General features: G+C 50.1%; 2 protein-coding genes across 3 annotated transcripts in view; one reads left to right on the top strand and one right to left on the bottom strand.

Annotated features, from left to right (window-relative positions):
* Positions 1 to 1,302, bottom strand: part of KLHL22 (kelch like family member 22) — a 40,200-nt gene extending 38,898 nt beyond the window's left edge. Inside the window, exon 1 of one of the 2 annotated variants that reach the window (XM_032397605.1) lies at positions 1,253 to 1,302. The gene's annotated coding sequence lies outside the window, so the exon portion shown is untranslated. Of the gene's footprint in view, positions 1 to 914; positions 1,023 to 1,252 lie in introns of those variants that run through there. The other variant, XM_032397606.1, reaches the window with a different exon arrangement.
* Positions 1,303 to 7,432: 6,130 nt separating this feature from the next.
* The window catches only part of MED15 (mediator complex subunit 15), a 63,436-nt gene continuing 45,112 nt past the window's right edge, over positions 7,433 to 25,756 (top strand). Inside the window, exon 1 of the mRNA XM_032397566.1 lies at positions 7,433 to 7,591. Within this exon, the coding sequence (XP_032253457.1) occupies positions 7,524 to 7,591 (68 nt within the window). The 5' untranslated portion in view covers positions 7,433 to 7,523. The remainder of the gene's footprint in view (positions 7,592 to 25,756) is intronic.

Here is a 25,756-nt window from a genome sequence, read left to right as displayed (position 1 = left end):
TCTTTCCCATGAATGTTCTTGGAAGCTCACTTGGTGGCACCTTCTTTCTCCTATTCATTTTACAGGGATTACTCTATCATGAAGTCTTTCCCTAGATTAAGTTCCTTCCAGCTCCATAACATCTCTGATTCGACTCATCACAAGCAAGGCCCCTCCACTCTGTGCTGTTTGTTCAAAGCTTTTGAGGGGAGCAGGAAGGAAGATTTATGTCCCAAGTAGGTACAAACTGAAGGATGTAAAATGATTTTTTATGAACTCATGGATGACAGCGTCAAAAGTATTTTTGAAGAATTTTCAACTCAACACCATTTACTGAGCAGGCACCCCTCAGTCCTCTGAAGCGCCCCAAAACATTGTCTGCCTTCAATGAACCCCAATCCTTGGCAGCATGAAGCAAGGTCTGCAACAAAGGGATTAGGGACAGTTGGGAAGAGGAGAGGAGGGAGTAGGTACTAATCTCCAGAATGGGGAGCCATCATAGGAGTGCCAACTCGGATGCGCTCTGGAATGAGTCTTCCAGAAAGCTGAGTTGGGGCATCTTGGTGCACCAAACCTGCGGCCAGGCCCGGCCTCAGGGAGGCCTGGCGCGAAAAGGTCCCCAGGCATAAGGCGATGGCGACCCATCGACTCCGGCCGACGCAAGATTGGAAGTAGTCAGAACCCGCGGCCAACGCTTCGGGACCCGGGACCCGGAGATTTTGCAATGACAGCGCGATCCCCGGCTTCTTTTTGGAAACCGCGCGAGCTGGCGAGGTTGGACTTCCTCGGCTGCAGCCCGCGGGCCCCCCGACCCCCGGCCCCGGTGAGCTGCTGAGGAAACTGAGGCTCGCAGGCCGAGGTCCAAGGTCACACCAGGTGGTGGCAGTCCGGCCCCGCCCCACCCGCCTGTTGCAGGACCCGCCCGCGCACAGTACCGAGGGTCGCGGCTGGGAAGGCCGCGCTCAGACCCGCCGCGGGCAACAGGCCAGCCCAAGGGCTAGGAGGCCGGCGGATCCCGCAGCGGTGTGGAGGTCCGGTATCTCTGCTAGCGCCAGCTCCCCGCCCAGCCGCGCCCCCGCCGCGCCCCCGCCGCGCCCCCGCCACGTCAGGCCGCGGGACTCGCCTCAGGCCTCCACTCCCGCGCCTCCGGCCCGCGCCCGCCCCTGCGTCCCCGCGCCCCCCAGGGCTGCTGGCCCGGGCCCCGCTGCCGCCGGCCGCCCGCCACCCGCGCTCGCTGCCACCCGGCCCACCGGGCCCGCGCCTGGCAGCTCACCTGGTGCCGCCGCAAGCTGAGGCCGCACTCGCCAGAGGCGGGGGCGGGGCGGGCGGGCGGCCGCGGGGGGAGGGGGGCGGGCCTCGGCGAGTCACGTGGCCGCGCCGCGCAGGCGCCAGCCGGGTGTAGACGGAGGCCGGGGGACGTCTCGCTGGGGTGCTGGGGGAGGGGCGCCGAGCTCTGGCGGGAGGAGGGGCGCCGCCCGAGGCAGCTTTTCCGCGGGCGCAGCTCTGGTCTTAGCTCAGCGGAGCAGAGCTCCAGCTGCCTGGGCGACCGTGCGTCTCTACACCTAGCGTAGCTCCTGGCACCGGGCGGGGCTGAACGAATGAATAAGTGAATAAATGAAGCAGGGCCTTTTGGGAAGGGTCGCGCCCTGTAAATCTGTTTCCTCCGTCCTTCTCTCGTTTCCTCTCTCCTTCATTCTCTCACTTTTTCGTTCCTTCGCTCACTCATTCCTTCCCTCCCTTTTCTCCTTTATTCCTTTACTCCTCATTACGTCTCTTACTCATTCCCTCATTTCATTCCCTCTCGCTCATTCCCTCCCTCCCTCGCGGTCCCATTAGTTCACAGTGCTTCTGCTGATCGCCTGCCCTCTGCTGGATGTTGGGGAGAAGAGATAAACTGCCTGTGTGAACAGGTGTTATCCCGTTTACTGAGATTCTGAAGTAAATCCAATTCCCATCCCAAAGGGCTGGACCCAGCAGTCCGCCAGGAAGCTCTTGGTATTCATTTTTCTAGCCTCACCTGCAAGAGGATCTTGTCCTCCGAGGCTCATTTGTAATTGCCGTGTCCAGCCGGAGGTTCCAGCCAGCAGAGCCTCCTGATAAAGTCGGGATATCCTACACTGTTGTTTATTAAGAGGCGTTATGAAGTGTGGGGGAAGGATGTGGCTAGGGATGGCTCATGGTTAAAAAAGGTGTACGGGAATGAGGAAGAAAGTAAATGAAACAGAAGCACTGTCCTGGCTGATCCCAGAGTCCAGACAAGGGCCAGGAGAGTAGGACCAGACTCCAGGACCAGGGGTTCCCAGTGGGAATGGGCTTCTGGGAAGACTCTGGAGGAGGTGACCCCCTAGCTACATAACAGATGAGAACTTTTGGAGAATGGGAAAAGCATTCCAGGAAGGGGAGTGTCAGTAAAGGCATGGAGATGAGATCCTGCAAAGTGAGTAGTCCGGAGGCCACCAGAAGTTTCTGAGTCTGAAGAGAACACTGGAAAGTAGACCCTACCTCTGGACGTACAGGTGGATGTGGCCCTGAGGGCAGCCTTCCGCCAGGCCTGGCAGATGCCAAGATGGGTTGCAGACTGGACTAGAGGGTGGGAGGAGGCTGAGTATGGGGACAGCAGTGAAGCTATAGCCTCAGGTGGGGACGGAGTGGGGACAGGGAGGTGCTGGCTGGAAACCTGGGAAGGAGGCAAGTTCCCCACTACACATGAGTGATGGGTGAGGAAGAGTGAGCCCAAGAGATGGTGGGGAACAATGAGGTTACCCCCGTCACAAGGAGATTGGAGGAAGAGCAGGTTTGGGGGAAGACAAGGCTCACTTTGGCCCCAGGCAGGGTAAAGAGAATGCAGTTGTCCAGCTAAGGACCTTTTAGGCTTGAGGTAAAGTCGTGGACATATCATACACTTTAGCCAGAGGTGATGCACTGAACCAGAACAAGTATAAGGAAAAGGAGAGTGAGTTGAGGACAGAGCACAAGGTGCACTGGTGTTCCAGGGGACACCCAGAGAGCAGGAACCCATAGACGAGACAGGGGAGGAGTAATCTCAAAGGTCCAATGGCGCTAGATGTGAGGGTGGCCCCGGAGGGGAGAGGAGGCAAAGCCCCTGGATCTGCTACAGGGAGGCCTTTCCTTGGAGTGGCAGAGCCAGCCTGCAGTGCCTGAGGTATGAAAGGAGGCAAGGACAGGAAGACTGCCAGGTCTGGCCTCTGAGATGAGGACAGATGGGACCACAGCTTGAGAGGAGAGACTGAAGAAAGCACCTTCAGGGTGTTGAAAGGGTCTGGAGGGTGAAGAAGATGAGGATGAGTGAAGGGGATAAGGCCAGGAGCAAGGTGGGGTGCTGGCCGGGACTGAGAGGACAGGACATTCCCCAGTGTTCAGAGCTAGAGGGACCATCATCTCAAAATATACCCAGATCAAGTCAGCAGCTTTCCCACTGGAAAATTCTAGAGGAGGAGAGTGGCAAGATAAGAGGAGGCCCCAGAAGGTATGGTGTGCAGGATCATCTGGTGTCCTCCCATGGATGTGTTTGCTGTCTAGGAGATCCTGCCTTCCCTGGGCGTACAAACTTCTGTCCGCTACTTTAGGGCTATATTTCCAGAACCTAGAACAGAGCTACCACTCAATAGGTTCTAAGTAAATAAAAGTGGAGGGAATTGGAGAGAAATAAGAAGCTGAGAGACTGGTTAAAGAACTGATAGAGATAATGGAAGACTTTCCAAGCTTCAACCCAATGGAAGATATTTCAAAGGAAAAGCCAAACACACTTGTCTGCTACACAATTTGATCACAGACATCCTAAAAAAAAAAACAATTGAGGAAATGTTTGCAACAAACTCGAGAGCAGGGGCACCTGGGTGGCTCAGTCATTAAGCGTCTGCCTTCGGCTCAGGTCATGATCCCAGGGTCCTGGGATCGAGCCCCACATCGGGTTCCCTGCTCGGTGGGAAGCCTGCTTCTCCCTCTCCCACTCTCCCTGCTTGTGTTCCCTCTCTCGCTGTGTCACTCTGTCAAATAAATAAATAAAATCTTTAAAAAAAAACAAACTTGAGAGCAAGTGGCAAATAGTATATAAAAAATTAACACAAGGGGTGCCTGGGTGGCTCAACTGGTTAAGCATCTGCCTTCGGCTCAGGTCATGATCTTGGGGGCCTGGAATCGAGTCCCGCATCAGGCTTCCCCGCTCAGTAGGAAGTCTGCTTCTCCCTCTCCCTGTGCCCCTCCTCCCTGCTTGTGTTCTTTCTCTCTCTCTCAAATAAATAAACAAAATCTTTTAAAAAATTCATACAAAACAATTCCGATAGGTGGAAACGTACACGAATAGATAATACTCAAAAGAGAATAAACAAATCATTTAATACCTGAGAGAATCATCAACATCAGTGAAAGTAAAAAAAAGCAAATGATACAATATATCAGTGAATATTTTTACAACATATATAACAGACAAAAAATTATTATCCAGAATATATAGAGAACTTCTAAAAACCGATAGTCAACCAGCTAAATACCTGGTAAAAGATATTTACTAGAAACTCACAGAAAAAGAAGTCCCAGTGGATATAAACAAAGGGAGTCAAGTTCAATCTCATTAATCATCTGGAAATGCAAAAAATACACCACATTTTCATACATTGTTAAAGGAAAAATCATTCTGAGACCTGTAAAAACAGGAAGGAAGACTTCAGGAAGACTATTGCAACAGGGGTATGTCAATAGGGAGAGAGATCAGGCTGAACCCTGAATACAACAAAGACATATTGGGGATTTATAGCTAAAGAGCCTACTAACAATAGACATCAGGGAAGGGGGATTCTTGCTAAACTGTCCTAACGGGCTTATCAGAGCTGGGGGATGAAGAACCTGACTAGATATCAAAGATGGGGGAATGCTCCCTGAACTGATTTAGTAGAATTTTTTGTTAAGACTGGGCTAGACAGGCCAACGTTGAGGCCTGGTTAAGAAGAGGGCTCAGAGGAGCCCGACTAAAGTTTGGTCAGGGAGTGAACTTTTGTCAACATCCACACGGTAAATATAAATAAGATGAGATCCAGTGTTGGTTGGTGAGGGTGGGAATGTACATACATTGCTGATGAGAAAGTAAATCGGAACAGCTAATTTGGAGAATACAGTGTTTTCAAAATATATCTGCAAATTCTTTGACTCTCCTCCCTTCAAAAGGTAAAGCCCAATCCTCCTCCCCTTGAATGTGGGCTGGACTTAGTGACTGTGCCTTCTAAGGGATAGAATGGGGCGGATGAAAAAGCCTGTGGTTTTCAAGGCCAGGTCATAAAAGGTGTTGCAGCTTCGGTCTTGCTCAGTCTGCATGACTTGCATGTCATGAAGACACGCAAGCAGCCCTAAGGAGAGGCCTCCATGGAACTGAGATGGCTGTCAAAGCCAGTACAGATTTGCCAGCCAAGCATGAGCCGCACTGGAGGCAGATCCTCCAGTCTCAGCCAGGCCATAGCCTTCTGAAGTCCCACATCTGCCTGGAACCTCAGGAGACACTGAACCATGACCTGGCTAAACCTCCTCTAAATTCCTGACCCATAAAAACTGTGAAAGACAAAAAATGTTGATTATGTCGTTTTAAGCTGCTTGGCTGTGGAGTAATCTGAATCTAAATAACAAAATGCATTTGAAGCCCATATACAATATAGGATACACTGCAGTCACAGCACTGGAAAGGTATTTAGAAAAGTATTTAGATGTCAATCTAAAAATGGGCAAGCTGGCTCAGTCAGTAGAGCATATGACTCTTGCTCTCGTGGTCATGAGTTCAAGCCCTATGTTGGGTGTGAAGCCCACTTAAAAAAAAAAAGTTTAAAATGTGCAAGAGAGGGGGCACCTGGGTGGGTCAGTCAGTTAAGTAGCTGCCTTTGGCTCAGGTCATGATCCCAAGGTCCTGGGATCTAGCCCCCTCATTGGGCTCCCTGCTCAGCAGGGAGCCTGCTTCTCCCTCTCCGTCTGCCTGCCGCTCCCCCAGCTTGTGCTCTTTCTCTGTCAAATAAATAAAAAATCTTTTAAAAAATGTGCAAGAGAGTGGTGATGATTGTACAATCTTATGAATATGTGAATAATACTAAGAAACAGTGAATTGTATACTGTAAAAAGGTGAATTATAGCTCAGTTTTTTTTAAATGTGCAAGAGGGATAAAGATAGGGTGATCAATCATGCCAGTTGGCCTGGGATTCCAGGGGGTTGCGGGGATGCAGGACTTCCAGAGCTAAACCCAAGAGTCCTAGGGAAACTAGAACAAGTTGATCATCCTAAATACAGAGTTTTTAAAAATTATTTTAATTTTTTAAAATTATTTTTAGGAGAATGAACAAAAAAGTTTGAAGATGTGAAAAGCTCTCCTATCAACACAAGACCTGAAACCCTGTGGGCAAGAGGGGCCCCTCTGGGGAACCTGCTCACATTCTCTCTCCCTGTGCTCCATCTCACCCCACCCCAAGCTCCTGCCTGGGACACAGAGACAAGGGGTGTACACAGCCTAGCCTGGGCCTGGCACTTAACAGGCATCAGTAGGTGCCAGTTCACACTCTCTTAGGCCCATGTTAGTGATTGCTCACTTGGCACTTGTGGACCATTTGGACTTAGGATTTTTGCCACCTACCCCCCATCCCAAACCCTGGAGGTGCAGACAAGGGCCACATAGATTCCATCTTGCAGAACTCTTATCCTCCTAAAATTATTCTCAGGCTCCCCTACCCCCTTGCATTCCACCTCCAGCTCACTTGCCTTCACCCAACAAGTTTGTGTGCCATTGGCCTCCAGCAAGGACCTGGACTATGTTCAGACAGGACATGGCTGTTGGGCCAAGCAAGATTGCCCATGTCCAGAATTTAATAAATGTGGCTTAGGCTCCTTATATCACCACCCCCTACAAAATACAGTGGGATCTGAGATTCCAAAAGTCTAACAGAGAAAAGCAGTGAGGAAAGTCTATCTGGTCACACTTTGGATGTGGCACTGTAAGGTAGTGGCAGGAAAGCAGAGCCTGGATCATGTTGGCACTGTACTCTGCCCACAGTAGGTGCTGAGAAATAGTTGATAAATAAACAATCTCTCCATGGCATCCGCTGTAGATCGCTAGCAGCTTGGCCGAAGGGTGCAGATCTCGCGGAGTTGGTGAGGCCAGCACACAGTAGGGTCACACGAAATTGGGGTGGCCAGCGTGGGTCAGCTGTGGGCAGTATATCAGGAGTACTATACAGCCATGGCTCTCCCACACCCGTTCTGGTCAGCCCGGAGCATCTGGAGTCCCCGTCCCGCGCGACATCCGCGCTGGGAGCAGAGCCAGGGGCTTGCGGTACGCGGGAGGGGGGCCGCCGAGAAGTCTCCCCGTGCGTCCCGGAAACTACATTTCCCACAGGCCCGTGCGCGCGACTCCATTTCCCACAATTCCCGCTCGGCTTCCGGCGCGGCGGAGGCGCCTCCGACGGCTTCCGGGTTCGGGCCTGGCGCTGCGGTAGAGGCGGCGGCGGCAGCGGCGGCGGCTCAGCGGGACGCGGCTGGTGGGAGCGGAGGGACCGGCATGGACGTTTCGGGGCAGGAGACCGACTGGCGGAGCGCCGCCTTCCGGCAGAAGTTGGTCAGTCAAATGTGAGTAGGGGCCGGGCTAGAGGGCGAAATCTCCGGACCTTCCCCCCTCAGCCCTCCCGCTCGGAGGGCGAGGCCCGGGTCGGACTCGCGGGAGATCCAGGGCGGCCGGACCCACTGGGGCCTGGGGGCGCCGAGAGGGCGAAGGCTCCCGGGACGCGCGTGAGTCCCAGGGCGCGGCTGAGCCCTCGGCTGTCCCTTCCGTTCTTGGCTGATACTGACTGTTCATTAGCTTTCCCGGGGCCGAACTCTGCAAACCAGCGAGCCCTGGCTTATGAGTCATCGTCCTGAGCTTTCTCATTCGTCATTTGTGTGCTTTGGTTGCAGACTTTCCCCTGCTTTGAATCACACTGAATTCGAAAAAGGAAAGGGGCAGCCCGTGGCGGCTTTAGCAGATCTGGGTGTTTTGTGATTCGTCTTTAAGAAAAGCGCATCAGAGTGAGAGAAAGAGATTGGAGGGGGGTGGATGGAAGATGAGGTTGGGAGGCTAGGTACTTGGGGCTGTGGGCGGTGGGGGATGGAGAATCCACGGGTATCCTGCCTCCTCCGCCCCCCAGTACCGCCCCAGTGTGGATTTTGCGAAGGGTGGCAGGAAGAGGCTGTCAGGAAGCGACCGTCGGTTGGGAGGAGGGAGTGAAGAGCTGGGGTTAATACCTCTTCCCCACAGTTTCATCTGCTGAACCCCTCAATGCAGGGGCTGCCAGTGCGCTCTAGGCTGCATCTAGTGGAACTCCAGCTCCTCACCACCCACTGCTTGTTTCATTTAACAGTCTTTTACTGAGCTTACTGATGTTGTGCTAGCCGCAAATTTGCCTGAGACAGCCCCTGCCCCCAGGGAATGCACTACCATAATGGAGCAGTTACAATACAGTCTTTCTCCTAGAAAAAACTGACAGTTCGCTGGAGCAGGGCAGAAGGAGCTTTCTGGAGTAGGTGGCGAATAGATTGAGCCCTAAAAAGACAAGTAGGAGTGTGAAAGGCCATCATTCCAAGCTGAGTAGTAGGGAAGTGTGAACTCTCGCTGCAGTGGAGGACATTGCTATAGGCTGAGTTCTGGGGATTGAGGAGAAAGGAGGTTCAGGAGATGGTAATGGAATGAGGGTGAGCAGGTGCTGACATGTTAGTGGTGGGAGTGCTGTGCTAAGGAGTTGAGCTTGTATTTGGCATGTTGCCTGCTTTGAGGTAGTGAAATGCCAGAGTTGGGAAGATTCCCGGAGTCCTTAGAGATGGATCAAGAACAGAGGAGAAAGGCCAGTTAGGCCATTATGAGTTTTGAACTCTTGGAGTTTGGGGACCTGTCATTTTTCATCCCTGTGTTCCTATTGCTAGATCACTGCCTGTCACATTGCTCCATAAAATGGTTGTGGAATGACCTAGTCGGCAAGAGATTATAAAGGCCTGCACTAGACAGTGGTGGAAACTGAAAGAGGAAGACCATTCCAGAGAAAAGGGAGAGCAAGCATAGACAGTCCTTGATGACTAAACTGGATGCAGGGGGTGGAGCGCAGCAGCATGGAAGGAAGGAAGTGGGACGGAATGCTGGCCGGGAAGCCTCTTAGTACAGTGGAAGGTGTGGGGGCTGTAGAGTTAGTGGCTCTGGGCACTGCTATGGAATAGTCTGGGGACAATTCTGCAGATATTGCAGAACTAGTGAACATTGTGTTGGGTTTTTTGGGGGGGGTTGATCCCCTGGAGTTGTCTGTAGATGACATTTTTTTTTTTAATATTTTATGTATTTGAGAGAGCGAGAGAACGAGCACAAGCAGGCAGAGGGAGAGGGAGAAGCAGGCTCCCCGCTGAGCAGAGAGCCTGACACAGGGCTGGATCCCAGGACCCCGGGATCATGACCTGAGCAGAAGGCAGACGCCCAACCAACTGAGCCACCCAGGCGCCCCTATAGAGGAAATCTTGAGGGATGGCCCACTTCAGGGCTCAGCAAGAAAAGCCCTCAGGGCAAAGATTCTTCTTTGGGTTTGGGGAGACAAAAGAACCAGAAAGATGAGTTGCCATCAGAGGAAATTGGGGAGGGTGGGGGAGAGTCAGAGGGCGGGGGGGCAATTGAAAAGTCTCTGGGTGTCAAGGACTGACTGGATACTTCATAATTCAACTTCCTTCTGCTTCTAGGCAAGCTGGATTCTTTCCTTTATTTGCCAGATTGCTGCTTGTGTATTAGTTTTTCTCTTGCTGCCATAACAAATGACCACAAATATAGTGGCTTAAAACAACACAAATTTATTACCTGGCAGTTTCTGTAGGTGCAAGGTCTAGGTGGACTCAGCTGAGTCTTCTGCTTAGGATCCTACAGGACTGAAATCAAGATGTTGGTTAGGTGTGCATTTCTTCCTAGAGGCTCTGTGGTAGAATTTGCTTTCAAGCCCATTCAGGTTGTTGGCCAAATTCAGTCCATGCAGTTGTAGGACTGAGGTGTTCTTGTACCTTATTATTTGTCAGCCAGTGGTCAGTCTTTGTTCCTAGAGGCGGTCTGCATTCGGGTCATACTTTCTATGTGGCCCCCTCCATCAGGGGTGGGTTCTTCGGCTGCATCTTTCTGACTTCAGCCAAGAAAATACTCTAGTAAAGACTCAGGTTAGATTGGGTCCACTCAGATAATCCAGGATGATGTTCTTATTTTAAAGTCTATAACTTTTATTTCATCTGGAAAGTCCCTTCTGCCATATAACATAGCATGTGCCCAGGTTCCTGGGATTAGGGCATGGACATCTTTGGGGAGCCCTTCTGCTACCCCTGCTGGGATAAGCAGTTTCAGAGGTTGTCTACCTGACATGATGTGGTGTTCTCAGTTCTCAGATTTGTCTGTTTTCTCTCCAGGGTTCACTTTGAAAGTCATGATTCTTGGTGCCTTGATTTGTTGTGTTCACAGGGTTAATTCTTTTTTTTTTTTTTTTTTAAGATTTTATTTATTTGACAGAGAGAGACACAGCAAGAGAGGGAACACAGCAGGGGGAGTGGGAGAGGGAGAAGCAGGCTTCCCGCGGAGCAGGGAGCCCGATGCGGGGCTTGATCCCAGGACCCCGGGATCATGACCTGAGCCGAAGGCAGACGCTTAACGACTGAGCCACCCAGGCGCCCCTCACAGGGTTAATTCTAACTTCCTCTGATATTTATGCTGTTGTTTGAAGGAGGGTATCTTGGGAAATGTTTTGAACCCAAGTAATTTGTATAGATGAGGGAGTAAAGAAAGCATAGTGAAGCACTGGGGAGTTTCAACAAAAGGAGAAGCATCTGGTAGTTGGTTCACTGTCTCCACCTGGCTCTTGAATATCTACCAAGAGAGAACAGTGCTTGGGATTGCAGGCCCAATAATCCAGTCTCTTGGCTACCATGAGAAAAAGTGGTTTTGATTTGGGGCTGGTTAGGAGAGCCCTTGCGGGGACTCCATATAGCCTCTTCTTAGCCCTCCTCTACCTCTACCTCATCTGGACCCATCCTGGACTGCTGCCTTCCCCTCGCTCTCTACTGCCCTGCTGAAAACCTGTTCGTGACTTCGTAGCATTAGAACAAGATTCCAGATGGCCCACCCTCCCAGCCTTTCACCATGGCCTGGCCTAGCCACCTCTTCTCAATCCCCCCAGTTTGCTCCAGCACTCTGGTCTTTGGTCTTTCAGCTTCTTGAACATTCTAAGTTCTTTTTTTTTTTTTGGTTCTCTCTTTTTAAACAAGTTATTATCAAGTATTTAGGGTATTCAACAATGGGTAGACTTCCCCCCACTGCATTTATGACCAGTTTCTCTTCCTGTTCTTTAGATGTCTGCTTAAATACCAAATACTGCAGATCCTTCCCTGCTTATCCTGCCTAAAGTGGGTCATCCCCTCTGATATGTTGGATCTCAGCCCCTTGTAGTTTCCTGTAGGAAATACAGGAATGTAGTTTGCTGTAGGCATATAAACACTTGTCGAAGTGTGCAAGAGTTAAGTATTTTCCTGAGGGCTGTGTGTGCCGCCTCTTGTACTGTAGTGATCTTCTTTACCTGTGCCGGCATGCATGTGAAGCTCTGGAATGCCCACTTTCTCCACTTGTTAGCCGAGTGACCGAGGGCAGGATACCTAACCTTTCTGGATCATCTTCCTCATCTATGAAATGGCTGGAGTCCAGTAGTGTCACAGGGAAGGTGTGGGGGGGGAATGTAAAGATCTTTAGCTGAGCCCTAACAAATGCCTCCTCCTTAGGTTCTTGCAAGAGTAGGAGCCTTGGAAGGTGAAGGTAAAACCCCCAAGCCTGGTTAGGGGAGTTGATGACACTTGAAGGAGCCTGTGGGGAGGGTAGTTGTGACACTGTTGGTGAGTTCAAATCATCTCTTCATTGAACATCCACTCTCCCTGCAGCACTGCAGGAGAAGCCCCCCTCCCCCCAACCTTAGAGTTCTCAGGCTGGCCTTTGTGGGCCTTGGGCCTTCCTGGGGGGATTGTTGGGTTAGTGTGGAACATGTGTCTGGTCTGTAGGATCCCAGAGAGCAAGCATGTATCTGTAGTAGCCAGCACTGCACCTGAAATAGAGTGGGTAAGTAGTGAATGAATGAAAGGACTTCATCAATCAACTTGTCCCGTTCTTTTAAAATTTTGTGCCATCTTATTCTTGAGACTTTTATGCCTCCCACCTCTCAGTACAGCAGACTGCACATACAGACATGAAATAAATAAATGTCTATTGGGCTGAACAGATTGCAAAGGGGAGGAGATCCGGGGGGTGGGAGGTGGGGAAGGGCAGTGTGTATCAGGGCTCTACTCAAGTGCCAGGAGATCAGGGAACATGTAGCAGAGTCAGGGCAGACAGACAGGTCAGCCACCTCTTCTGGTGAAGCCCTCAAAGGAGATTGAGCTCCAGGTTGGGACCTAGGAGATCCAGAGCTTTCTGCCTGGACTGTAAGGAGAAAGTTGAGTGCTATTTAGCTAGAAACATAATGAAACAAAGCAAAAAAAAAAAAAAACCCGTAAGGAACAAAGAACAGACAACTGAACAGCAACTTCCAAGGGCCTGGAGAGGCCTTAGGACAGTGGGGAGTGCCCTGAAACTTGCAAGTCTAGATTCTGCCTGTGGGTTATGTTCTTTTTTTTTTTTTTAAGATTTTATTTATTTATTTGAGAGAGAGAGACAAGCAGGGGGAGGGGCAGAGGGAAAGGGAGAAGCGGACTCCCCGCTGAGCTCCAGGGATCCTGACTTGGGGATCGATCCCAGGACCCCAGGATCATGACCTGAGCCGAAGGCAGAAGCTTAACTGACTGAACCACCCAGGTGCTCCCTGTGTGTTATGTTCTGTCCTCCAAGCAGAAGCAAGGGAGTCTTGGCTGAGCCTTTTCTGTGGCTTATCCCACTCAGGCTTCCTAACAGTCCTTTGCCCTACTGGTGTGATTCTGGCCCTTGTTTTCCAGTGGGGAAGCTCCTGAGCCCCACTGCTTTCTTCATAGCCTGGTTGGTATCTAAACAACTGGGCTGGCTCGCAGCCTTCTGTGTATAAGCCACCATTAAAATGTCCATTCCCTGAGGCCAGGGGCCCGTCTCTCTGACCACCTCCAAGCCTTAGTGCCCCTGATGGCAATCAGGAAGTGATTGTGGAGCCATTGACTTCAGGGTCCTGAACCTTGGTCCTACTGCCTCTTGACCAGGAGTGACAGTGACCTGAGGGGATGTGGGCCCTCAGCTGCTCAGGAGTCAGGACTTTCTCAACAGCAGCCACAACAGCAGCTGACATGAACCCCTACTGCAAGAGTTGACCTATGTCAGCTCATTGAGTTCCCACTTGTGCAGTCAGTCGATGTATTTGTTACTCCCATTTTTAAGATGAAAAAACTGAGGTGTAGAGGAGAGGTCACTGCTGCTTGTAGTTATACCCTGCATGTTACAAATGAATGCTTGCTGAAGCAAAGCAGGACGAGAGGCAAACCGCCTTTTAATTTTTTAAAGAGAGGTCATGCCTTTTGGGGGTAGAGGGAAGATGGTAGCTGGAAGTTAACCCAAGCCAAGTGCCGTTGGGCATCCTGTTGGCAATTTGAGCAACTCCCCGTGAGTCAGTGGGGCCCAAACAGTGGCAGAAGGGCCAGCCGGCCAGCCTCCAATGATCTTTGGCCTCCGCACAGGCTATAGCCAGCCTCCCAGCCTCACCAGATCCCTTTTGTGAGAGACCCCACCCACCTACCACACCTGGCAGCCCTTACATCCATTCCTGACAGGAAGTCTTCCAACTCTTAACTCCCATTTGTGACAGGGTGGCTGTGGTTAGTCCAGGCTCCGTGTGGGGCATTCCCGGGTGGTCACATGATCATCTTCCTGTCACTGTCACTTTAAAGCATTCCTCAGGACAGTAATGTTGGTTATATACCAGAGGGTACATTTTTTGAGGAATTGTAATGAATTTTTAAAAATTCAAAATGGAAAGTTTAAATGCTAAAACCAAGTAGTGTAGTTTAAAGACCCCGTGTCCATGTATCCACATTCAGCTTCAAGCTGTCAATTCTTGCTTCATGGACTCCACCCCCTGACCCCCATTATGTTGATGCTGGGAATGTTTGAGTGGCCACCCACTACCTGTGGGTTCAACTCTGAGCCTGACTCCCTCCTCCAGGGTCTGCAGCCCACTGTACTGGCTGCCTGTGGATCCTCAGAAGAGCCCAGCTCTTTCTTGCCCTGGCTGTTCTGCATCCTGTTTGTTCGCCTGTCTGAGAGACCCATCCCTCCCATGGCACAACATTGCAGTCCCATCCCACTCATCCTTCCAGGACACCAGGCCACCCGCTTCCTTCTTCCTCTTCACACACATTCTGTGAAGAGTTACCAGTTTGCACTTGAATTGTTTGAACACTTGTTTCCCCCAGTCTGAATCCCTCATGGGGATTCCTGCATCGCAAGGAGTGCTGTGCGAGTAGATTCCCAAGCACCGCCAGAGGCCTCTTCAGGCTCTGTGGTGATAGTGGTCTAACCTGATGGGTGTTCACCTCAGAGTTGGAGAAAGTCTTTTTTTTTTTTCAAGAATTTTTTTCCTTTTTTTTTTTAAGTTAATTTAAGTAATCTCTACACCCAAATGGGACTCGAACTCATGACCCTGAGATCAAGAATCCCATGCTCTTCCGACTGAGCCAGGTTTTTATTTATTTATTTATTTATTTATTTATTTATTTATTTATTAAGTAGGCTCCATGCCCAGCGTGGAACCCAATGCAGGGCTTGATTTCATGACTCTGAGATCAAGACCTGAGCTTCAAGAGTCAGATACTCAATCGGCTCAGCCACCCAGGTGCCCCTTATTTTTAAGTAATCTCTACATACAGTGTGGGGCTCAAACTTATAACCCTGAGATCAAGATCAGCCAGCCAGGTGGCCCCCGAAATTGGAGAAAGTCTTAACACCGTGCATGGGAAGACGCAGGCAAACCGACGTTCTCACAAGCTGCTGCTGGAGGCACGTAAACGAGGCTATTTTTCTGGAAGGCCATTTGACAATACTGTTTATTCCAGTAAGCTTAAAATGTCTACTTCCTTAGACATTTCCTCCAAGGCTATATGCAGGAGAGTATTCAAAGCCTGTTGGCAGTGAGGATCCTCATAGCCACATCAAGTCAGGAGTGGAGCTGGGTTAGATTTGTTGTGGGAGCTGCAGATGGCAGGTTCAGTGCTGCTGTTAAAAATGACATGGGAGAGGGGCGCCTGGGTGGCTCAATTGGTTAAGCCTCCGACTCTTGGTTTTGGCCCAGGTCATTATCTCGAGATCCTGAGATTGAGTACCGTGTCAGGCTTCTGGCTTGGTGGGGAGTCCGTTTGAGTTTCTCGCCCTCTGCCCCTCCCCCCACTCATGCTCACACTCTCTCTGTCTCTCTCTCTCTCAAATAAATAAGTCTCTTAAAAAAAAAAAAAAAGACATGGGAGGGATACCCGGCTGACTCAGTCGGTGGAGCATGTGAGTCTTGATCTTGGGGTGTAAATTCCAGCCCCACTTTGGGTGTAGTGATTACTTAAAATCTTTAAAAACAAAATGACATGGGAGATGTTCTGTAACCCATTGATATTGAGAAGAGCAAGCAGGACACGTGGTCCAGTGAGGTTTTTTTTTAATTAAAGATTTTATTTATTTATTTATTTGAGAGAGAGAGAGCGTACACACAAGTGGGTGGAGGGGCAGAGGAAGAGGGAGAAACAGACTCCCCACTGAGCAGGGAGCCCAACTCAGGCTCGATCCCAGGATCCTGGAGTCATGAACTGAGCCAAAGGCGGACCCTTAACCGACTGAGCCACCCAGGCGCCCCTTGAATGAGTTTTGTTAAATAGACATTGTTAGCTAGTTATCTGAGTAATTTTCATTTTCTTTTAACTTTCAGTACATGTGTATTTTTGTTAACAATAAACTTATGTTCCTTTTGTAGTCAGAAGTCTTGAAGAAGAGGTGGGCCCTCTTTGCACATGAGGAGGAGGGAGCTGTGGTCCCAGATAGCTACTACCATAAGGTGGAAAATCACAGAGTGGGTGTCCTCCCTCACCAGGGCCCTGAGTGCCACCACAGCCTTCCTAAGATGATTCTTTTCCTTTCTGCCCCTGCTAGGAAGCATTCTCCTTTCAATCTGAAACTGTCCTTCCAGATGGCCTTCGCTCCATGCTGGTATGAGAGCCCCAGCCAGATGCTCCCTCCTCCATGCCAGGCCCTCTGCTTTCACTCTTTTCTGTTCTTTCTCTTCCCCATTGGAGGTTTGGCCTTGGCCTCATCTCCTCCTCATGAGCCCTGATGGCTCAGCCCATGGCAATTCTTACTTCCTCTTGAGTTTGTAGGGCCCGCACTGGGTGCATCCTGCATACTGAGCAGATGAATTCTTTTTTGCTGTCTTTACACTCATTATTGATTTTTGCCTTGCCAACAGTATTATAAATTGCTTGAGTGTAGGACCTGATCTTATACATCTGCATCTCGTTGAGTTCCTGGCATGGTGCCTTGGCTTGGATAAGAGGTGTATCATAATCACAGGTAGGGTGGTGGAAAACAGTGCTGGCTTCTTTTCTGATGGCCTTCCAGGGCTTTCTCTCATCAGTGCTCCTCCACACTGAACCACTTCTCATTCGGAGCCCCCCCCCCCTTTTTCTTTAACCAGGAGACACTTATTTGAAGACAGGGAGTCCACAACGGTTACGAGGTGGCTCTCTCTCTCTCTCTTTTTTTTTTTTTTTTTTTAAGATTTTGATTTATTTGACAGAGAGGGAACATAAGCAGGGGGAGTGGGAGAGGGAGAAGCAGGCTTCCCGCTGAGTAGGGCCCGATGTGGGACTCGATCCCAGGGTCCTGGAATCATGACCTGAGCCAAAGACAGACACTTAACAACTGAGCCACCCAGACACCCCATATGAGGTGGTTCTCTTTAAGAGATAAATAAATGAGTACCCAGTCCTGGAGAGCAAAGAGGATACACTAGAAGCCTAGGTGTAATGATCTTGAAACCCACCCTGTGAGGGAGATGCTCTCTTCCACTTTAATAATGACTCTCTTGCTAACCTGGTGGGGGTTAATAAAGATCCCTGATTGAATGGGTTAAGTATCTTGAGGTGGAGTAGCTGTTACTTAGGGCAGTGAGTCCTTGGAGAAGACATTTGACCTCTGGAAGTCCCCGTTGTCCTTACTTTGAGCTTTTTATTTTGAGACTGTTTCAAACGTGCAGAGTTGTAAGGATAGTATAGAGTGCTCTGGTACACCCTTCCCTCAGATTTACCCATTCTCTCATTTACACACATTTTGGTGCTTGTACTTGGTGAATAGCAGCCAAGTTCTGTCTTGCTCCCTCCTCTTTCTGGACCCTGTTTTCTCTTAGCCCTTGGCCCCATAGGCTTCTCTGAGTTCTCTGCCTGGGAACCTGCTGGTGGGGTGGGGGCAGGTAGGGAATAGGAGGGACCCAGCTGCTGGTTAGCCTTTGAGCTGAGCCACTTGCATCCAGTCCAGGAGAGGGAAGTCTGGAGGTGTGTGGGGGGTGCTTGTTGGTTAAGAAGTGGCTCATCCCCATCCCCACTGTCCTTCTTTTCTGCTCCCCACCCCTTTCCAACTTTGCTTCAGTCCTGGGGCACCTGGGTGGCTCAGTTAGTTGGGCATCTGCCTTCAGCTCAGGTCATGATCTCGGGGTCCTGAGATTGGCCTGCGTCAGGCTCCCTGCTCATCAGGGAGTCTGCTTCTCCCCCTCCCTCTGCCCCTCCCCCTCCTTGTATGCATGCTCACTCTCTGTCAAATAAATAAATGAAAAATCTTAAAAACAAAACTTTGCTTCAGTCCTCATGAGAGGTGATGTTTGAGGAAGTGATCTAGCCACTGTGTATGGGATGGAGCTCCTGTTGTAAAGTAGAAAGAATGCCAGATTTGCGTTGAGAAGCTCTGATGGATCATCCTGGGCCCTTCCAAAGCTACGGGTCTGCTTCGATTCATGCTGGGGAGGATTCACGCCTATGAAAGTGCAGAGGGAATATTCCCCAGGTGCTCTGTACTCACAATTCAGGCACAAGGCCATTCCAGTCCAAACCCAAGTCCAAACCCACGGATGGGGTCAGGGCTTAGGAGCTCTGGTTGTCTCATGTGGTGCTTGTTTGTTTCTTTCTTTCACAAGGACATGCGTGAGCTAGCACGAGAGCAGGGGAGGGGCAGAGGAAGAGAGGGAAAGAAGCAGATTCCCCTCTGAGCATGGAGCCTGATGTGAGGCTGTATCTTAAAACCCTGAGATCATGACCTGAGCTGAAATCAAGAGGCGGAGGCTTAATTGACTGAGCCACCTGGGCTCCCGGTGCTTCTTTATATTGAAGTATAACAAACCTACCTCAGTGAATGACACAAGGACGCATCTTCAGCATGACACCGCTAGATGAATGTTGACACATGTAAATGCCCCATAGCCATAGCCCGGGCTGCATCTGGAACAGGCCTGGCACCCAGCAGGCTCATCCCTGTGCTTTAGCTAAACAATGCAGATTCTGCTCCCATTCTTCTGGCTTCCAGGCCACGGAGACATGTGTTCTTGAATTTCCTGTCATTGGAGTCACACCGTGTCTGGCTTCTTATATTCAGCATCATGTCTGTGATGGATGATCATCCTAATGGGTAGCTATTGTTCTTATTTATGCCACGTGTCGTCCATTACGTGACTCCACCCCAGGTTACTTTTCTGCCCTATGCTTGTTGGACATTGGGGTTAATTCTAGTTGTTGGTTATGTGAAGACAGTGCCAGGGGTGTTCGGGGTCATGTCTTCTGGTGGGTATATGCACTTACTCTCCAGGCTGCGCATCCAGGCTGGGTTGAGGGGTGTGGCCTGAATTCAGCATCACTGTGGTCTGCCAAACAGTTTTCCCAAGTGGTATGTACCATTTCCATTCCTACCAACCATGTGGGGGAGTTCCCCTTGTCAGACATCCTGGCCAACATCTGGCATTGTCAAGGAACTTGCCTTTAATAACAAGCACCCTTGTTGATTTTGAAAGCACACTCAAATTTGAGACCTACTGGGTGCCATGGCAGTGAGAATGGAGAGGGTGATTTGGGAGGGAGAGAGCCTGTAAAGAAAGCAGCTTTGGAATTTGGTGACTGTGTGTGTGTACGCGCAGGAGGAAGGGAGGAGAGAGAAACGGGTATGCACCCTGAGGGAGATGGACCGTGATTCTGTGATGCTTCTGAGGGGTGGGGTACAAGGTGATGGTGTGTGGAGTGTGCGGGGGTGTCAGCCCTTCCAAGAAGAGAGTCCGGCAGCCAGTGGGTGGTGCAAGGAGCAAACCTGCAAGAGCAGTCAGCTGCAGGAGTGAAGTGGGTGGGGGCAGCAGAGGAGGCTGAGCAGAAGGCCCTGGCGGTGGCTGTGGTGGGCAGAGCAGATGTGTGGAGAGACTGGGGTAAGGCGGTGTGGGCACGGGAAGCCAGTCCCAGCAGCTTGGGGCTGCCTCTGTCTTCTGTTTTGGTGCCTGTGTTCAGGACTGGTGGATGCAGTATTTAATTCCTTTTCAGATAACGTTGTAGAGGATTTCAAAATAGGAAGATGTTTTCCATAGTCTTTCTGCCTAGAGATGGCCATTGGTGACAATTTGATTTTTGCCTTCCAGTCCTGTTTCTGTGGGTGAATACCTTGATATGTATGTATTTTAAATATGTAAGTACATGTATATACTAGTATTTTTAAAGTGGAGTTAGACTCGAGTTCAGTTTGAGTTTTGGCTTTTTCACAGCTCAGATTGTCTGTCTCCTGGGGGCTGACTGGCTGGGACCTGTGTGCTTATGTCCCTGGTTCATACAAGGCATGAGCACAGCTGGGCTTCTAGCCGATGGGACTCTTCCCATACTTGGGCTCTGTCTAGGTAGTGAGGGACTGGACTGACCTCTGGTGTGGGAGCAGATTTCTTAAGACTTTTATTGGTTACTGCCCTTCAGAGGGCCAAGCTTCTTCAGTCCGGGCGGGGGGGGATGGACGGACACGACTCTGCAGCCGGGATGACTCAGAGTACATGGTCACTCCCTCTGTGACGGCCAGGATGGCCTCACAGTCGCACACTCTTGGGAGTAAGCCTCCTCCAGGCTCCTCTGAACAGTCATCCTGCATGCTTGACATGAGCATTTTATTTACTATCTTGTTAAAAGTTCCATTACGGCCTTTTCCAAACATTCACAGAAGTAGAGATAGAAGAATGATCTCCCAGGTACTTGAAGAGTTAGCAACATATGGCCAGTTTCACCCATCCCTCTCCACCTCCTCCTGGACTATTTTCAATCACATTCTAGACACCATATGATTTCAACTGCCAGTCCTTGAGTGCAGATCTCTAGAAGATAGGGCTTTTCTCTCCCCCAGATACCACAAAATCATGTGAGATAAGCATTTTAATAAATTCTTGGGTTGGCGGAGAGCATCCTCACCGCGTTTGCCTGGTGGTGAGTGGGATGTGCTGGGGGCTAGAATTGGGGTTGCCAGCGCGATCCCAGTCCTGGAGCCCAGAGGCCAGCACCTGAACAGGGATCTCAAGGCCTCTCCAGTCTCCTGGTCCTGTGGAGGGCAAACCAGCAGATTGGAGTAAATGACAAAGTTTGTGTAGTCTTCTGAACTAGCTCAAATAACAACATGCCCTTTTAAGGGCAATGGTATTCTCTTTAGTAGTTATTCCATTGATCTAGTTTGTTGGGGATTGAGAAATCTTAAGAGCAGAATTTGGAGAGCTCGATCAAACAAACCAAGAGGAATGTGAAAAGAAAGTACTTTCAGTCTCTTGTGTTTGTATGATTAAGAAATTTCTTTCAGCAAGACTAAAATACTCTTTCCTACATGTAGGTGGCTGGTTAAATTCTGAAATACATATTTTTATCTGGTTAGAAAACACTTTATGTTTCTTCAAAAAGTCAGAGAACCAGAATGCAGAAGGGTGCCACAAAGACAAGGAAGCAGTTGCAGTCTGGGATATGGTTTGGCTGGCATGCTAACGGCTACCTGTGAGGTCAAGAAGGCCCACTCCCTGTCGAGGCCAGGTGTTTGCATTGGTTACTGTTGGGGATTGAACAATTGGTGTCTAGTCATTTCCTGCCTCCGAGATGAAAGCACCTGGGGCACTGGGGCAGTAAACCGCCACTGGGGAACTGAGAGGAGGGGAGACCAGTGGAGGTGCAAGAAGCTGCTCTGGAGCTTTCTAAGGACTTGGTGAAGGTCGGAAGACCCACTGAACAGTCCTTCGCTGGTGGGGAACAGGGAACGGCCTTTTCCAGCCAGATGGGGGGATGCAGGGGACTGCTTTGCCCACGGCCTCTCTGACCGAGGGCCCATTGGGAGAACGGGGGGAATGTGTGGTAGGCTTTTCCGGGTGCTCCTGGGGTCAGAATTGCCAATGAAGTATGAGCATCCTGTCTCCAGGTTGCCTAACTCTGGAAGGTTTAGAAAGGTGAAGGAGACCTTTTTTTTTTTAAAGTAATCTCTATGCCCCAGATGGGGCTTGGACTCATGACCCTGAGGCCAAGTGTTGATGCTCCTCTACCCACGAGCTAGCCCTGCACCTCTAGGAGACCTTTATTAAATATGGCATTCACTGAGTATTTCTCTATGGCAGAGTCCGTGGTACACTTTTTATGTGCATTTTGTCATTTAGCTTTTAATTCTTATTTTATCAAAATAATATATATGCACATAAGTTTTGAAAGTCAAGGAGTGGTTAAAAACAAAACAATAAACTGGGGTACCTGGGTGGCTCAGTCGGTTAAGGCTCCAACTCTTGATTTTGGCTCAGGTCATGATCTCAGGGTCTTGAAATTGAGCCCCATGTTGGGCTCCGCACTCAGTGGGGAGTCTGCTTGAGATTCTCTCTCCCTCCCTCTGCCCCTCCCCCAGCTTGTGCGCACGTTCTCTCTCTAAAATAAATATAATCTTTAAAAACAAAGAACAAAAAAAACCCCAAGAAACCATGGTGGGTTCCCACTCGCCGAGTCCTCCACTGTGACTCTGCTCTTTCTTCTGGCATGTGCCTGTGATTCTGAGTAATGTGCACATGCCGCTGTCTCGGGTCATCACGTTGATGAGTTTCATGAATTATGTATTGACTTTCTCTGTAGCTCCCTTTACACAGCCATTATCTCTGCTGCTCCCTGTTCTACCAGCATTTTACCCCCCGGGTAAATCTGTAAGGAATACTTATGTTTTATGCCTACACAAATGATACTCCTCAGACAACCTTTGTGGCATACTGTGACAAGGTTTTTTGGTGTTTTTTTTTCCTTGAGAATAAAATTGCCTTCTTAAAAATGTGCCCAGTTTTCTGTGTACCTGTGGCTGACTTTTCCCGTACCTTCCAGTCGCCTCTCAGTATAGTTATCCCCGTGCTCAGTGCTGCCAGGCTGGCTGTCAGCTCCAGCTTTTTCCCTGGGCCTCCCTTTTGGAGCTCTCAGGGCAGAGGCCAGAGGCAGCGTCCGTCTCTCAAGTTGCACGGCTCCGGGGCTAGGTTTCTTGCTTTTTGTCTCCTGTGGTGTGTTCTTTTTGGTTCATTCCTTCAGTCTACTAGCTTCTAGAAAAAGAACTCAGTTTCTGGAGACCGTGTCCATCCGGGTGCATGTGGGCTTCTCAGTCAGAAATACTTCGTCAAGGATTGAGAAGCGCATCCTACATGCTTTGTTGTTTCTGATGCTGCTGTGCGGGCCCAGCACTTTTCCTAGTGAGCTGCAGGGCGACTTCCCTCACTCCCAGAACTCCTGTCCAGCGCTGCAGGGAAAGTGTCTTCGAATCATGTCACAGGGATCCACGTTCCCTCCACTCCCTCTGTTTCCTTTTCCCCCTGTGTCTGAATGTTGCCCCCTCGGTCCTCTTCTGATTTATCTTTTATCTCCTGTATCCATCTCTTTGTCTTTTTGCTGCACTCTCTGGGAGATTTCTTCAATTTTATCTCTGGCCTTTCACTGCTGACTGCTTTTATTTCTAAGAACTCTTTCTTTTTTTTTTTTTTTTTAAGATTTTATTTATTTATTTGACAGAGAGAGACACAACGAGAGAGGGAGCACAAGCGGGGGGAGTGGGAGAGGGAGAAGCAGGTTTCCTGCTGAGCAGGGAGCCCAATGTGGGGCTCGATCCCAGGACCCCAGGATCATGACCTGAGCTGAAGGCAGACGCCCAATGACCGAGCTACCCAGGCGCCCTGCCTTTTTTTTTTTTTCCTTTCTCTCACTCTCTCTCTTTCTCTTTTTTTTTGGTAATCTGACTTCCTGTTTTATAGAATTCTCTTCTTGTTAAATGGATGCAATGTCTTATCTCTCTGGAAAATAAAGATAGTTTCTTGGCATTTTTTCTCATGGGGCCTTTATCTGCCATGTGAGAGTGTCTGGGGGCCCTTGGGTGGTGACTCACTCTAAGAGAGAGGCATGGGGAAGACAGGAGGACACTCTGAGCACGAGGGGCTTGTCCACTGCCAGCTTCCCTGGAGGCTCATATAGCTTCAGGTCTGGGTCTTTCCTCCAGAACATGGTCTTCCAAACACTGGGCTATAGAGTGAAGGCCTGAGTGCCATACTGAAGGAGGCCACAGGTGGGCAGAAGGGCAAGCGGGTCGGCCTCAGCAGTTAGTGCAGATCTAGACACTCAGTGGCCACATAGTCTGCTTCTTTCATTATCCTCCCTGTGCCTTCTCAGCTGGTGGGTTAATCCCCCCTCCCAGTCCAATGACTCTCCATTTTATGCTTTTCCAGATAATAAATCTCTGGTGTCTGTTAGTGTGGAAGTGGTTACCCAGCAGTGTGAAGTGGAAGAGGATGCCAGAAATCTTTCCATATACCCTTGGTCCCTGAGTGCCTGGCACGCCCTGTCCAAAGCCTTGTGAAGATCTGGGGCTGTCACTGGATTGGCTCTCAGCCCTCCTCACTGTCACTTTCTTAGGACTCTGCTTTCTAGGTTGGCTTGCCATCTCCATCACCACCGGGCCATCAGCGTTCCAGTTTCTAAAATCCTGTTGTTGGAGCCATCACTCCTGTCCTTCCTGGCTTTGTGAGTTTGTGTTAGAAAAACAAAATCCCCCCTTTTCTGTAGTTTCAGTGGAGTTTTGAGATGCAACAAAATTAGACATGCAGGTTCAGATCCTTATTCCAGCCTGGAGGTTCATATCTCATTTAATTTTATTTTTAAATGAAATTGTTGTCGAGAACATATTTATTTAGACTGTGGCTTAAACCAGCTTAATTTAAGTCAAAGTTGTGTTTCCTGCTTGGGGCCAGTGTAGTGATTTGCTTTCCTTCTGGTCTGTCTTCACTTCCTGGCCCTTCTCCTGGGGGCAGGCTCACAGGATTCCTTGGCACTGGGGCGGGGTAGAAGCTTTGGGCTAGGCCTCCACCATGGCAATGCTTGGACCCAGCCGGCATTTAGAGAGGGTGGAACAGTTCTCTCTTGTGCTGGCCTGAGCTCTGCTTTACCAAACATAAGAGTATTCCTAGGCTGTGCCACAAGTGCTGGGAACTTACTCCCAAACATACAGGGCCATTGCCCAGGAATGGGGTGCGGGTGGGGTGGGTGCTGCCCCAAGCACCTGATAGGGAAGCATGACTGCTAGAGCCTTGCTCCTCCGACATCAGGGGCAGGCTTTAGCTGCCGAGGGCCTGGAGTATCAGGGGCACTTTTTGCTTGTCTCTTTGGTAGATGGTTGGTTAAAAATGTGGTAGGAACCTTTTTTAACTTGGCAAGATCTTTTTCCCTATATAGTATCTACTTTTTTTTTTTTTTTAAGATTTTATTTATTTATTTGACAGAGAGAGACACAGCGAGAGAGGGAACACAAGCAGGGGGAGTGGGAGAGGGAGAAGCAGGCTTCCCACTGAGCAGAGAGCCCGATGTGGGGCTCGATCCCAGGACCCTGGGATCATGACCTGAGCCGAAGGCAGACGCTTAACAACTGAGCCATCCAGGCGCCCCTGGTATCTACTTTTGATGGTGTGCTTAGGAAAGCCTTCCTCAGCCCAATATTATATAACTATTCTCCTGTCATTGTCTGGTACTTTGATGATTGGGGCTTTTACACATACAGGGTGAAGGGTCACCCAGGCAAGCTGCAAAGTCCTGTCCCAGGTGGGTGAACAGACTCTTTGCACACACAGGGGCCACTTCATCTGGAAGCTTCTCTTGTAGGGTGGGGTGAGGCAGGGCTGTCAAAACTCCTGCCCCATGAGATGTCAGTTGGTTGATGAGTGTGTGGTTCTCCAAAGAGGAGAGCCTTCCTCTGGGCAGAACAAAAACCTCACACAGATGGGTGGGCATCCTGTCCACCTGAGGCAGGAGGGTGAGTCTGTGACACTGAGAGGAGAAAGAACCTTCCTGGTTTAGACAGCAGCAGGAGACCAAGCAGAGGGCCTCGCTCTCCTGTGAATGCAAGCACATGTTCAGCAATGGAAAAGGAGGTTGAACCTGGAGAAGGGGCGGTGTTGAGGAGGGTGCTGTCGGGAGAGGTGGGAGGGCCCCTGGGTGTGAACCATGGCCCTTTGGAATGGAGCATGAGGGGAAGGTCAGGCAGCCGGAGGGCAGAGAAGGCCCCCCGAATGCTTCTCATCAGCATACCTGTGCACAGGCCCTTTCTGAGAAGTGTTTTGCCAGCTGGGTGCCCTGAGGGCATGCTTCCAGGTGGCTCAGCTTCAGGGGGACAGCAGCTCTGCCTGAGGGAGCCGCACGCACTCACTGCTGTCATCTGCTAGGAAGGGGGCGACACCAGCGTCATTGAAC

The sequence above is a fragment of the Phoca vitulina genome, unplaced genomic scaffold (genome assembly GCF_004348235.1).
Source record: "Phoca vitulina isolate PV1807 unplaced genomic scaffold, GSC_HSeal_1.0 scaffold100, whole genome shotgun sequence".
NCBI lineage: Eukaryota > Metazoa > Chordata > Mammalia > Carnivora > Phocidae > Phoca > Phoca vitulina.
Note: the sequence above shows the minus strand (reverse complement) of the source record. Positions and strands in the feature narration are given on the sequence as shown.